Source organism: Bos mutus, chromosome 16, assembly GCF_027580195.1.
Source record: "Bos mutus isolate GX-2022 chromosome 16, NWIPB_WYAK_1.1, whole genome shotgun sequence".
In the NCBI taxonomy this organism is placed as follows: Eukaryota; Metazoa; Chordata; class Mammalia; order Artiodactyla; family Bovidae; genus Bos; species Bos mutus.
In genome coordinates this window covers 9,722,125-9,737,671 of record NC_091632.1, presented here as the reverse complement: position 1 = coordinate 9,737,671, position 15,547 = coordinate 9,722,125, and the positions used below count along the sequence as shown (strand labels likewise).

Sequence of the window (15,547 nt, the reverse complement as noted above, 5' to 3'; positions counted from 1 at the left end):
TTCTGATCCATCCGGACACATAGGTGAGGTCTCACGGGCCGAGGGCTTGGTCCTGCTAGAAGACCCCCACCCCGTTTCCGATGCCATCCGGACATAGTGTGAGGTCTCACGGGCCGAGGGCTTGGTCCTGCTAGAAGACCCCCACCCCGTTTCCGATGCCATCCGGACATAGTGTGAGGTCTCACGGGCCGAGGGCTTGGTCCTGCTAGAAGACCCCCACCCCGTTTCCGATGCCAACCACAAGTCCAGGTTGTCACTCGTGCTTCTGACCAATCAGCTGTAAATCTGGGATTTCCGCAATCCCCACCTCGGTTCAGTTAATTTGCGAGAGCAGCTCACGGAACTCGGGGAAACACTTACTGGCTTACCAGCTTATTGAAAGATCTGCAAAGGCCCCAGATGGACATCTGGATGAGGAGATACACAGGGCGAGGTCTGGGAGGGTCCCCAGTGTAGGAGCTTCTGTCCCGAGGAGATGGGGTGCGTGGCCGTCCCAGTGTACCTGTGTTGAACAGCTTGGAACCTCTCTGAACGCCATACTTAGGGTTTTGTGGAGGCTTCTTTATGTAGGCATGACTAATTATTAACCCCACTTTCCAACCTCATCCTTCTGTAGAGGATGGGCTGGGGCTGAGAGTTTCAAGCTTCTAGTCATGGCTCGGTCTTCCTGATGACCAGCCTGCAGCCAGGCTCCATTCAGGAACCCAGGCAGAGTTGTCTCATTACAACACACATGCTCCCAGTGCCATGCTCTCATCATTTAGGAATTCACCAGGATTTTTGGAGCCTTGGGTCAGGAGCCAGGGGCAGAGAATAGTAGATGTATTTTCTGTTATTATGCAGATGAGAAGAAGGGCGATGCATCCATTATAACATCCATATACATCCAATGCATCCATACAAGCTCCAGTACTTGGGCCACCTGATAGGAAGAGCTGACTCCTAGGAAAAGCCCCTGATGCTGGGAAAGATTGAGGGCAGGAGGAGAACAGGATGACAGAGGACGAGATGGTTGGATGGCATCACCTACTCAATGGACATGAGTTTGAGCAAGCTCTGGGAGATGGTGAAGGACAGGGAAGCCTGGTGTGCTGCAGTTCATGGGGTCACAAAGAGTTGGACTTAACTGAGCAACTCAACAACAGTCTATTATAACAGAATAGAAAGCAGAGTGGATCCAAATTTGCCAGGTTTACAGGTTAGGTGGAAAGCTGAAGCAGTTCTTCTTTCTCTTGTTTTCTCAAGAATGTATTAAAGGAGATCATAAACTGACTTAAGAGATAAAACACTTCAATAGAAAAACCCAATAAGATTGCTCCAAAGTGCTATGGTCATATGTGATCGTGTATACATGCCATGCAGTGGAGCAGATGGTATGGTTGTATGATTTTGCCCATTTCACAGAATACTACTCTTAGTTAGGCACAGATTGGTAACTGGACACTTAATTGGAGTTTGCAGATAGTGAATTAGTCATTTAGACTGCTACTTTTAAGTGTCTCATGGTCAGCTTCCCAGGTGGTACTAGTGGTAAAGAATCTGCCTGCCAGTACAGGAGACACAAGAGATGTGGGTGAGATCTCTGGGTCAGGAAGATCCCCTGGAGAAGTAAAGGGCAGCCCCTCCAGTATCCTTGCCTGGAAAATTCAAGGGACAGAGGAGCGCAGGGGGCTACAGCCCATAGGGTTGCAAAGAGTCGGACATGACTGAGCACACAGTCGGCTAACTCAGAAGCCAGTCTTCACTGTTAATTTACTGTGTAACCGTAGCTAGACTTGAGACTGCTTTGTGCTTAGTTTCTTGATGTATAAAATGGGTAATCAATGCTTTATTGGTGGGAACCAAAGTAAAATAATATTGGAATGTATTAGCGTTTCAATGGAAAAGAAATATATGATTTGGGTTTTGGTGTCAGACCATCCAGGTTTGACACTGTCTTCATTAACTATTAGCCATTTGACCATGAAAAAATTACTTAGCTTCTATGAATCTCAATTTCTTATTCTATAAAATAGAAATGATATTCGACTGAAGTCGTTCAGTGTGTCCAACTCTTTGTGACCCTATGGACTATAGCCTACTGGGCTCCTCCGTCCATGGGATTTTCCAGGCAAGAATACTGGAGTGGGTTGTCATTTCCTTCTCCAGGGGAACTTCCCGACCCAGGGATCAAATTCGTGTCTACTTATGTCTCCTGCATTGGAGGCAGATGCTTTACCATCTGAGCCACAAGGGAAGTCCCTTTCAATGGAAAAGAAATATATGATTCGGGTTTTGGTGTCAGACCATCCAGGTTTGACACTGTCTTCATTAACTGTTAGCCATTTGACCACTAAAAAATTACTTAACTTCTATGAATCTCAATTTCTTATTCTATAAAATAGAAATGATATTAATAATAAACCTGTATTTAAGAACTTTGTATTAAAAGTAATATAAAGACAACTAACAGAGTGCCTATCCCATATCAATCAATACATGACGGTAATAATGTCTTGATCATTCATGTTAATAAAGGTAATTAAGCAAAAGAGTTTGAGCAAGCTTCAGGAGTTGGTGATAGACAGGGAAGCCTGGCATGCTGCAGTCCATGGGGTCACAAAGAGTCGGACACAGCTGAGCAACTGAACTGAAGCAAATGTTACAGGTTTAGTCAAGTTGCTGACTGACACTGCCTTCTCTCTTTAGGTATCGCAAATGCTGTTTTTAATGGACAAAGCCGTGAGATAATATTCAGGAGCAACGGGAACATCACCAGAGAGCTCACCAATGTCACCTTCGGTTTCAGAACGAGGGATGCCCACGCGATCATACTGCACGCAGAGAAGGAGCCTGAATTCCTTCGTATTCACATTCAGGATTCCCGATTGTTATTTCAACTGCGAAGCGGCAACAGCTTTTACACGCTGAGTCTGACGAGTCTGCAGCCCGTGAGCGACGGCGTGTGGTACCAGGTGACCATCTCCATGACAGACCCGGGGGCCCAGGCCTCCAGGTGGCAGATGGAGGTGGACGGACAAACGCCTCCTGTGACCAGCGCAGTTGCTGCTGGGAGCCTCAGCTTCCTGAAGGATGACACAGACGTCTATGTGGGTGACCGAGCTAGCGACAGCACGCGGGCCCTGCGAGGGTGTCTAAGCACGATAGCAATCAGCGGCCTCTATCTCTCTTACTTTGAAAACGTCCGTGGCTTGATGAACAGACCTCAGGAGGAGCGGTTTCTCAAAGTCTCCGGGCCTCCGGTGGAGACAGGCTGCCTGCAGCTCGACGCCTGCCGCTCCGGGCCCTGCCTGCACGGAGGACGCTGTGAGGACACCTACAGCTCCCACCGCTGCACCTGTCCCGCGGGGCGGTCGGGGCCGCACTGCGAGCTCCACGTGGATGAATGCCTTTCAAGCCCCTGTATCCACGGCAACTGCTCCGCCCCCGGCGGGACAGCCTATCACTGCAGGTGTGAGCCTGGCTTCACCGGTGTGAACTGCGAGTCGGAGGTGGACCACTGCCAGCATCACCAGTGTGCAAACGGGGCTACCTGCGTGAGTGACGCCAACGGCTACTCTTGTCGCTGTCCCGGAAATTTCACGGGAAGGTTCTGCAGGTGAGCATTAAGCGTTAATCGCGTCCAACTCTGCGACCCCGTGAACTGTCGCCCGCTGGGCTCCTCCGTCCATGGGATTTCCCGCGCAAGAATACTGGAGCGGGTTAGTCATTCCCTTCTCCAGGGGGTCTTCCCGACCCAGAGATCGAACCGCGTCTCCTCGTTGCAGGCAGATTCTTTATCTTCTGAGCGGCCAGGTGAGCATTACATCCACATAAAGCGTGTCTGGAGGTGTGCTCACGTGCACAGGTACACTCAGTACGCTGTGCTGAGCAGGGGCTCATGGTCACGGCCATGACAGTTCAGTCCCGTGCAGACAGGATCGCATCTGCCAGCACTTTCTACAGGATTTGGACCACATACTTCAAACAAAATGTCTTCTCAGTCACCTCAGTCAGAGTATGTCTCGGGAACTATAGGCCCCGGAGTCCGAGGCTTAAGGCCGCAGGAAATAAATACAGTGACAACCAATACAAGAGCTGAATTCTGGTTTTGCAGGAGGAAGCATGACTCCTACCCCTGAAAGAATGCCCTGGGTCACTTCAGGCAGGTCAACTTTACAAAATTCTGAAAAGCCTATGTTAAAGTATAGTTTTCAAAATGGGAATTCATGACTCTCAGAATGAGCATGTTTTGATGACTTTGTCATGAATTAATGAGGGAACCAGTAAGATAAAAATCAAAATGTCAAAGGACAATACAATTATATACATAAATATGTACATGTAATATATATGTATATAGGCTTTGGCTCAGTGGTAAAGAATTCGCCTGCCAATGCAGGAGACATGAAAGATGTGGGTTTGATCCCTGGGTTGGGAAGACCCCCTGGAGAAGGGCATGGCAACCCACTCCAGTATTCTTGCCTGGAGAATCCCATAGACAGAGGAGCCTGGAGGGCTACAGTCCACGGGGTCATGAAGAGTCAGACACAACTGAAGTGACTAAGCACGCACGTAGGAACATGAGACTATTATTTCCAGCAAGTAATAGTTTCCAGGATGTTGACAAGAATGCCCGGAGTGGGCTGGCAGCCTGGAGACATTACAGTAGTTCAGAGGTGGTGCCTTCACTGGATAAATCTCCTGGTAGACACACACGTAGTCACAGCTACAAGGAGATGTATTTTTGTCTCCATAATATTGTTGTTCAGAGCCTATGAAGGCAAGACACAAGGTTGACTGCTGAGTACTGACATTCCAATAAAACATGACTTTTCATAAGTTAACCTACTCATTTGTCAACAGGTAAACTGAATGCTTAACAGCAAGAGACATTCAGGATCAAAATTAATAGTACTGCTGTGGTGACTTTGGAAAAGTAAAAGACACATATATGCCTAGGAACCAGTGCTCCAGTGTTTTTTTCTGCCTAATTCATCAAAGCCAAGTTTTCAAAGAGTAAAGTTTTGATTCAAAAGTACTTTTTAACGAGATTCAAAAATTGTTTATTAAACGTTAAGATGTATACAAAGCTTCCTATTTGCATTGCTAATTGACCTCTTCCAAAGCTGGTTGACATTTTTGGCTCTTTTGAAAAATCCTTATGGTATTTTCTTTTTAAAGGCAAATTGATTAGCTCTTGTGGGAAGAGACATACTTACTACATACACTGCTTTCTCCATATTAGCTGCAGTCTGCTGAGCAGAACAAAATAAAACTCATTTTATCTTTCTTGAATATTAACTATTTATCTGATCGAATGCACAACACGCACAGTGTAGTTAAGGACCTAGGCACTTTAAAGTCTTTTTAACCAGCCCCGTCACAGCCCTGGATTTTATCTGGTAGTAAAGTTCTGCTTAGCATCTAACAATTTGTACTGGCTTTTATAGGCATTCCTTAATATATAAAAAGTTGTGCTATTAAACAAAAGAGCCACACTCTGAATTCACATGTACTTTCCACTGAGTGCTGTATATAAACCTCCTGGACAGCATTTGGCTTGCCTTCTGCCAAGTCATGAATTACTGGATGAGGGCAGCAAGTGTTGGCGGGCAACCGGAGTTCGGCTGTGAGAGGCAGCGGAGAAATCACACGAATGCTTGGGTACTACAGTCCTGGCCTTTCTTTCCTGACGATTATAGAGATGCAATTTTCCTATGGCCTGATGTGATTTATTAGCCAAGCAGCAGCTAATCTAGCCATAGCGAGTTTCTACACTAAATTTATTGCCAACCCCCCGGCACAGATCTTATCTCATGAATGAGCACTGGGTAGAAATGGAAGATGGATAGCCACGCTCCTTACAGCGCCCTCCAGCAGGACCTGTGGACCAAAGAGTGATCGGTGTACAAAACAGCACAGTTAAGCATCTGTAGCTCAGTCCGCCTGAGTACCTCATTAGTTTGGCAAGGACAAGATACGCGGACTTTTCTAAAAAAGTGTTCTTGAACGGAATGAACAAGATGAACCGCAGTGACTGTTGCTTTTTTCTCCCTAGATACCTCCGATTACCCTCCACCGTCTGTGGGAATGAGAAGGCCAACCTCACTTGCTACAACGGGGGCAACTGCACGGCGTTCCAGGGAGAAATGAAATGTGCCTGCGGGCCAGGTTTTACGGGGGAACGGTGAGTCGCAGCAGAGCTTTACGGGAGGCCCTTCCGGGCCGGACAACAGTGAGACGATGCGAAGTGTGTTTCTTGTCCGCTTTCTCGTCTCAGTTCCCAGAGGAAAATCTGTGCTTTAGTATAGGTCTGGCCAGAGTCAAAATAAAAAAGAAAAATTACCCTTGAGGTCAAAGTCAAGGACACTTTATGAGCCAAGACTTTAACTAGGGAAATATGTCTCTGAAAAATGTGAAATGTGATATTTTTCTTTCTTAGAAATACTTCTGGATTCATGTTTCTCTCCCACTAACTCTAACACATGATGCAAATGTGGGTGTTGTTGAGGTCAAAAAAAATATACCTTAAAGACTGCCCCGTGGACTTACCTAGAACACAAAAAGTATACATACCTTATCCAGATGACTCCACTGTTCCCAGAGAAACCCTCTGTCTCCTCTGCACCTAATGCTGGGATTGTTGACGTGGAATTGATTACTGCTTTCAATCTACGACTTGCTGAAAATGCAGGCATGTTTGTATATGCATGTGACTTGCTGAGGTGAGTTCAAGGGCAAAGATGTGCAGGTGTGTGTGCTAAGCCACTTCAGTCACGTCTGACTCTGTGCAACCCCACAGACTGTAGCCTGCCAGGCTCCTCCTGTCCATGGGATTCTCCAGGCAAGAATACTGGAGTGGACGGCGATTTCCTACTCAAGGATATGTCCCTGACACGGGGATCCAACCTGCGTTTCTTACGTCTCCTGCCTTGGCGGGCGGGATCTTTACCCACTAGTGCCCCCTGAAAAGTGCACACCCGGTAGCTTTCGTCAGATTCCCGAGGGGTCAGTGTCCCCAGAATGGTGCCAAACCGAGACTCTACAAGACGCACTGTAACAGCAGAGAGCAAACACTTGGCCATTTGTCTAGCGCTCTGCCAGGCACCCTACAAATACTGTCTCTAATTGTCTTTATATCCCTTCTGCATTTGTGTAAACTGAAGCTGAGAGGTTAAGGGAGAGGTCAGCTGTCGATTCAGATTGTCCTGCAGCCAGGTCAGGCCACCTTCAGAGCCTCTGCCCATCTCCAGGGTGTTTCTGGCATAAACATGTGACCAAATCTTTACTTGCAACAACTAAAAGAAAAGGGAAAGAGTCCTCCTCCATCTCTTACACCGTCCAGGGCTAGATAAACTGTTCTCGGATCAGGCTTCCTCCGTTGAACAAAGTAGATCAATCCAACACCTTGGACAAAACGGTTTTGACCGAATTAACTTTCCCCAGAAGAGCAGTTAGTGAAATAATGGGTGCGTTTTTGCCCCGTGACAACTGCAGTTTGGATTAACTGGAATTTCTCTTTTTCAGCTAGTGCTTCGGGCACCACACAGACACAGCTCTTACAGACACAGCTCTTTGGCCATGTTGGCAAACAGCAGGCAGGGTGGCCACGCCTGCATTTCTCCCTCCAGCGTTCAGTGACAAGGCTGGCCCTTGCTTTCTTGGTCTGCTCTCAGTGGCTGGCTCTAAGCGGCACGGGCAGTCAGAGAATCTGTGTGTATGGAGGGGTGTGACCTCAAGCCACATTCTGCTTTTCATGGCACCGGTTTTTTCCACGCATGCACCATAATAATATTATGAACCCAGAGACCATTCGGTTGGCCTCCGATTCCATCTCCAAAATACTGCAAAGATTTTCTTGTCCAGAACTTTGAACAATGCTTGAACTGTGTATTTAAGTGCTGGTTCCTTTCTGCCTCGATGGCGCAGTTTAGTGCTCACTGTTATTATTCCGTTGATTAACTGATGTTTAATGACGACAGCACAGACCTCATCCAAAGCCTTGGATTATTTTTCTCTGCTGCCTGCACGTTGTGCCTGTTGATAGTAAATGTCTCCCTTTCCTCCAACATTGTTTGTTTTTTTAAAAAAAAGAGTATCTGACATTTAACCTCCAAATTGTTGATTTCAAATATGGTAAGAAAAGCAAGCTCAACGTTCTCCTTCTTCTCCCAGGAATCATTTCACCGAGATAAACTTCTCCACTGAAAATGAATTTCTAAAATAGTCCCCAGGTGTTCCATGGATTCCATGCTTTCAAAGTCCTTCTCTGTCTTTAGTTATTTCACTAGATGGCAATGGATTTATTTTTTTTAATTCCCTGCCCATTAATCACTTCTAACGAAAGCTCCAGTAATGTTTATAATGATCGTTGTGTGTATACTGTGTGCTGTTCAGTTCGAAAGAGAAGTAGATAAGCAACGGAGAAAGAATAACTAGGGGAAAAGCGGAAAGCACTGGGCAGCCTCCCAAGGACCAGGAGGTGAGGCTCCCACGAAGCCCAGAGACGTTGGAAAGCTGTCACCTAACAGACCGCCTCCTCTGCCGTGGGGTTTGACCTCCAGCTCTGTGCCGTCACCCCGGCAGGCTGTGCGTGGTGGATGCTCTGAATGCTCCGGCCCACCCAGGGCAGGGAGGACTTGGCAGGCTCCCTCCGGCCGTCGAGCTCTGCTCTGCTCCAACCAGAGAGGCCTCCTCGAGCCCGGGAGCCTGAGCCAAAGCAAGGAAACAGAATGTCCCAGCTATGCTTGGTATCCAGCGGGATAAGGAGCTGTTTTTCTGGGACGAAATCTTTTTTCCTGTATGCCTTGGGGAGGCCCTGCCCCACCCACCGCCTCCTCTCTTCATTTCTTGAGCCTGGGGATTAGTGGATGACCCAGGCGCACATGCTTACCTCTTCAGAGGTGGGGAATGAAAAACTGCTTGGCGTGAACTTCACCTCTATGAGCTGCTCTGCAGAGACTCTTGAAGCTATGATTTTGTATGAATTTCCCAAAGTCAGAGAGGTGCCTCAGTTACCGCTCTATCCCCAGGCCCAGTAGAGGTTTTAGCATGTGGCATGTGCTCAATATCTACTCAGTAAGGGACTGGGGAGTTAATCAGTGAATGCACAGAAAAGCAATTTCGGTGGATGGAAATCAGGTGAAAAGTGACAGTGCTCCAGGGAAGAGGGAAGTTTCAGTTACCTTAGAATTGGCATCACTTGTTTTTGGAAAATTTTGGCTTTTGAAAATCGTTCTACCTGGACTTGGAAAGATTACAACCTAGCTATGAAACCAATTTATTAGCAAGTGCAATCTTCTGATTATCTACTTTGGCTTTTTGTTAAAAATGGAATCTCCAGGACTTCCCTGGTGGTCCAGTCACTAGGACTCCGTACTCCCAATGCAGGGCGCCTGGGGTTGGATCCCTGGTCAGGGAACTAGATCCCATGTGCTGCAGCGAGGAGTTCACCGGCGGCAACTAAGGATCCCGCTAGCCACAGCGAAGAAGCCACGTGCCGCAGCTGGGATCTGGTGCAGCCAAATGAATGAGTGGTAAAGAGCCTGCCTGCAATGCAGGAGATGCAAGAGACGCAGGTTCGATCCCTGGGTGGGAAAGGTCCCTTGGAGGAGGAGGGCATGGCAACCTACTCCAGTATTCTTGCCTGGAGAGTCCCATGGAGAGAGGAGCCTGGTGGGCTATGGTCCACAGGGTCGCAAAAAGTTGGACATGACTGTTTAGCACTCATGCATTTTATATATATATATATATATATATATATATATATATATATATAGTGTGTGTGTGTGTGTGTGTGTGTGTATATATTGTGTGTGTAAAATGGAATTCCCAAGGAAAATAATCCCAAAGCCCCCAGAATACACCGAATACCTTCTTCTGCTTCTCACGGGCTTCCCCCGCGCCTGGCACACTGACGCTTTAGAACCCTCACAGCCCCAGGGAGGTCTGCTCTGTAGACGCTGAGTTGAAAAAACACAGCTCCCTCTCTTGGTTCCCATGTACCCCAATAAACCGAACGTTTTACAAGGTGGCAGCCACACTAACTCTTGAGAGGGAAACTGAAATTGACTCATGCATGGCTCCGTTTTGCTTTAGTTTCTAAAGATCTGCACCAGTTTTCTCATTCTAATTAACAGTGTGTGTGTGTGTGTGTGTGTGTGTGCGCACATTATTTTCATTAAAATCAAAATCCGTGAAAGGCATTTGGAGGGCTGCCTCCCAGCTGTCGGGCTCGCAGGAAGGGCGTGGGGATTGGCCGGTCCCACTGCGCTGGTCTGGGTGGGTGAGGCCTAAGCTCTCCCTCTCTGTTCGTGTCACGGCCCGTGTACTGAGCCAGGGCCCGGTCTCTGCTGTTTCTGTCTTGAAGGTGTGACAAGGACATCGACGAGTGCGCGTCCGACCCCTGCCTGCACGGCGGCCGGTGTCACGACCTGCTGAACGGGTTCCGGTGCGTGTGCGCGCTGGCCTTCGCCGGGCCGCGCTGCGAGCTGGACGTAAGCGGCCTCTCCTTCTACGTCTCGCTGCTGCTCTGGCAAAACCTCTTCCAGCTCCTGTCCTACCTCATCCTGCGCCTGAATGATGAGCCCGTGGTCGAGTGGGGAGACCAGGACGATTACTGACTGCGTCTGAGCGCTCCCAAACCTGAAACCACGACTTTGAGGATATGCCTTGAAATTTAATCATCTTGAAAACTAAATTCAAGGCCTATTTTAAGCATATTGCAAAGCACTTTACAAGTGTAGCAAATATTTACTTATTTTGGCTCCAAATGCAAAGCAATATTGTTCTCAATACAAGCAGAAACGTCTCCTTGTCGAGAATATTGAGTACAAATATGCCATCATTCTAAGCGCATCTGTATCTGAAGGACCCTTGTGGTGAGAGAGTGCTTTCTCCCACACCCGCTCTCATGGGCACCTTTACAGAGTAAGTCAGCCTCCCTCACCCTCATCCTCAGTCAGTCTTGTCCTTTCATTCCCATATATTATTAAGGACACAACAGTTTGAAAATTAGATTTTTTAAAAAATTTTTATCCATCTATGCTGTGTTGCCAGTTCTCCGGTAAGTTAAAAATATGTATAAAGTGGAGAATCCCATGAAGTCCCTCCAAATGTAGAAGGAAACTTTTCTGTTATAATTGGTATCAGTTCTCAAGTTACTCCTTACCAGTGTAATTTATAATTCCATAAAACCTTTCTTCCTCAGAAAAAATGACAGATAAAACTTTTTTTCGTTTCTTTTTTCCTGCAATACTTTCTATACAAATAACTTTTTGTTAATTGCTTGTAAATTTATGAGCTTATTGACTTTCCTATCGAATGAACTAATCACAATTGCTTTTCAATACATATTTTAAAAAGAGAAATGCTATTCTATAGGTATATACTAAAAATAGAATTTATAAAACTTGAATTTCCTGGAGGCCTATTTTTCTAAAATTTGCAAGTAAATTTATCCTCTCACTATATTTCTGAAGAGAAAACATACTGCTGCTGCTAAGTCACGTCAGTTGTGTCCGACTCTGTGCGATCCCATAGACCTATATTATAATCAAAATATATTTGGCACTATGATTTTTTAATAAGTACATGAAGTGATGTATTTACCAAGTAAATTAATAAGGTATGCAAAGATTAATATATATTCTTGCTTAGCTTTTGTACAGTATATAATATATTAATTAGAAAGTAACTTTATTTACTAGTATTTTTATTGCTTCCGCTGACTTGCCATCATTTATGCTAAGTGTATGAGTGTGGACATACCTTCCCAAGGAGCCATGATTAGTGTTCATTTAAAGGGAAAATAGGTTGATCTTATGAATTAATTCGGAAAGCAACTATAATAACAAAGGTCCGCCAAATATCATTTTGTAAATGCATTTGTGTCTTTAAGAGTTGCCCTGGTTGGAAAATGTGAGGGTGTTTTATCCATTGGGTGGTATCCAATACTCATTTAGTTCCTTCTTTTTTTTTTTGTTAAGAAAATTGTTTTCCTGTGGAAATTACAAGCTAAATTTAAATATAGCATGACATCAAAACTACAATTAGTATACTATAAAAGCAAAGGAAGTAAACTCAGTCTCATTTTTCAATAGTTACAGAGGATTTTATGCAGCAAATTTCTATGCTGTGGAGTGCTGGCAGGCACTAAACTGGAGAAACTCATGTTGAAGTTTTCTTTCCTTTGTACTCCCCACCCCCTCACCCCCAGATAGCATGTGCTAACCCACCATCTCAGCTGATCTGCTGCAAAGTTAGATTTCCTGACAAGAGACCTGGAGAAACCCTTCCTATCAATATTTGCTTTCCCAAATTATCTGAAGTAACCATAAAATTGATTATAGCCGAAGACCACACATACAGTTTTCACATCTGCTCCCTCCTGGGCGTATCTGTAATTATGTACTTACAGGTCATTCCAAATATAACACGTTTCCTTCCAGATATATTTCTGAGTCACTCACCATTTCTTTCTCCATACAATTCTAGTGCCTCTGTCGTCGCTGTAATTGTCAGCTGCTTTTCCATTTCCCCAGTCTTGTCATATCTGACCTAAAACCCTGTCCTCTTCTCTGTCTTCTTCTGTGTTTTCAGTTGCATTGTGTGTGACTACAGCTTTTGCACATTTGCACGGAAAAATAAAACCATTGTTTCTGTGTCTCTACTCCTCATCTTGTGATATCTGTCTTCATTTGCTTTGACTGTGTCTTGCACGCTAAGATGGTCACAAGTCTGGTGCGTGCGCAGGTACACACACACACACACACACACACACACACACGGCAAACACAGAAGAACCTGTGCTGATCTCCGTGAATGTGGTCTCTTCCCCCAGACATGTTCCTGCAGGTAGACACCTGTGCCCGTCTAGGTCAGAGTTCCATGTACATTCCCCCTATGTCCAGATATTCCTCTAGTTGGGATTCTCAAGTTGATGACATCCTTAATTGTTCTTACTGGGGACGTGCAGTGTCCCCAGTTAACCTGGCTCTTGAGAAGGGGCCATCTCACCTGAGTGACAGAAATCTACACAGGCTCCTCTAGACCCTGCCTCTGAAACATAACCTTAGTGGTTGAGTTAGAAATGCTTCATTTTGCTCGTTTTTAAGGTTCAGCATTTGAACTAAACAAGGCTATGTGTCTATTTTGGGCCATGCCACTTCCTCCTGTGTGTGGATGTGGTTTTTATCACCCTTCTTTTTGGAGAACAGGGAAAATTGAGAAAATAGGGAGGTTTGGAGAAATCAGTGTTTTGACAGCACAGAAAGATGAATTTAACACTTCAGAGAAACTTCTCAGTACCAGGGATTGTGATAAGCCTTTCATAAATACATATTTTTCACTGTAAGGGCAACCAATATCTCTCACCTTCCTAATTCTTCACTGAATTATGTTTAAAGATCCCTTTGCCATATCTGAGTATTACAGCAGAAGTTGTTCAGCTTTAATTTTACAAAATTTAAATGGAGTCTTTTCTGGGAATGGTGATACATAAAATTTGAGTTTAGTGATTTAGGAAGAATATCAGTGAAGAAACTATGAAAATTATTCTCAACCACCAAAATCATTAGTAATATGGACTACTTCATTTCTCAACTTTATTTTTTGATTTATTCAACAAATGCTGATAAAGACTTTCTATGTACTGTGCCCTGGACTAGAGAATTCAACAGTGGATTAGATGAAGCACATGCCCACAAGCTGAGGGTCTCATTGAGGATGCAGATTGGCAGGGGAGAAGAATTCCTGGGTCAGTGTTAGGATGGAACTCACTGCCAGCTCTACAGGAGGACAGAAGAGGGGCATTTTCACCTGATCTTTAAGGCAGAAGTAGAAGCAGTGACAGATTTTACTTTCTTGGGCTCCAAAATCACTGCACACGGTGACTGCAGCCACACACTATGCTTGCTCCTTGGAAGGAAAAGCTGTGACAAACCTAGATAGCATTTTTAAAAGGAGAGGCATCACTTTACTGACAAAGATCTGCATAGTCAAAGCTTTTGTTTTTCCAGTAGTTATGTACGGATATGAGAGTTGGACCATAAAGAAGGTTAAATGATGAAGAATCGAGCCTTTTGAACTGTGGCATTAGAGAAGACTCTTGAGAGTCCCTTGGACTGCAAGGAGATCCAACCAGTCCATCCTAAAGGAAATCAGTCCTGAATATTCATTGAAAGAACTGGTGCTGAAGCTGAAGTTTCAATACTTTGGCCACCTGATGCGAAGAACTGACTCACTGGAAAAGACCCTGATGCTGGGAAAGATTGAAGGTGGGAGGAGAAGGGGATGACAGAGGATGAGATGGTTGGATGGCATCACTGACTCAATGGACGTGAATTTGAGCAACTCTGGGAGACAGTGAAGGAAAGGGAGCCTGGTGTGCTGCAGTCCATGGGGTCTCAGAGAGTCGGACACGACTGAGCGACTGAACAACAACAACAGCAACAACGCCCTCAAAGTCCATCCACACTGTTGCAAATAGCAGGATTGCCTTCATTCTCTTGACTAAGTTGTTGTTATTGCACATGGGATCTTCTTGGCTTGTGTGAGATCTCTTGCCGAGGTGCATGGACTCTAGTTGTGGGGCACAGGCTTAGTAGCTGCTCGGCATGTGGGATCTTAGTTCCCTGAGCAGGAATTGAACCTGCACTCCCTGCATCTCCAGGCGATTTTCAACCACTGGGAAGTCCTCACAGATCATATTAGAAAGCAAGTCTCTGTGGTACAATCCAGTTAACTTAACAAAAGACTCAAGATGAATAATGAAGCTGATCACACCACGTTAACGATTATTTTCTTGTTATTCCTGTTGGTTTTTACTCAAGAAGAACTTTTAACATTGGTTCATCTATTAAAAATAGAGTCGTGATTAATGAAACAAAAGAGTTAGTATGCAAGTGAATATCATGATGTTGTCTAGTTGAACATAACATGAATTTAGTTTCTCCCAATTTTTTTCAAGAATTGAATGTATAGATTCTTATATGGACCTTCTTCTTGACTGACTTACACTGGGTTTGGGAAAAGAGTGTGCAGCTCATTGAATCCATTGCTGATCTTTTTTGTGAAAGTAAATGTAGAAAACTGGGCACACTTTGGGGATTTTGTATTTGAACAAATTTAAATATCAAGAAAACTGACTTGAAATTGGTACTGGTTTTTAACATTTTTCTACTTGAAACTTTCCTGATTCATATATGTATTACATGAATATTATTTTCCTAAGCAACAGACTGGTTCCAAATAGGAAAAGGAGTACGTCAAGGCTGTATATTGTCACCCTGCTTATTTAACTTATATGCAGAGTACATCACGAGAAACGCTGGGCTGGAAGAAGCACAAGCTGGAATCAAGATTGCCGGGAGAAATATCAATAACCTCAGATATGCAGATGACACCATCCTTATGGCAGAAAGTGAAGAGGAACTCAAAAGCCTCTTGATGAAAGTGAAAGTGGAGAGTGAAAAAGTTGGCTTAAAGCTCAACATTCAGAAAACGAAGATCATGGCATCTGGTCCCATCACTTCATGGGAAATAGATGGGGAAACAGTGGAAACAG

At 45.0% G+C, this 15,547-nt stretch overlaps 1 protein-coding gene across 1 annotated transcript in view; it reads left to right on the top strand.

Moving 5' to 3' along the window:
* CRB1 (crumbs cell polarity complex component 1) overlaps nt 1-15,547 on the top strand; it is a 161,183-nt gene that overhangs the window by 112,002 nt on the left and 33,634 nt on the right. The window contains exons 9-11 of the mRNA XM_070384375.1: nt 2,689-3,598; nt 6,041-6,169; nt 10,352-10,478. Coding sequence (XP_070240476.1) covers nt 2,689-3,598; nt 6,041-6,169; nt 10,352-10,478 — 1,166 coding nt within the window. The remainder of the gene's footprint in view (nt 1-2,688; nt 3,599-6,040; nt 6,170-10,351; nt 10,479-15,547) is intronic.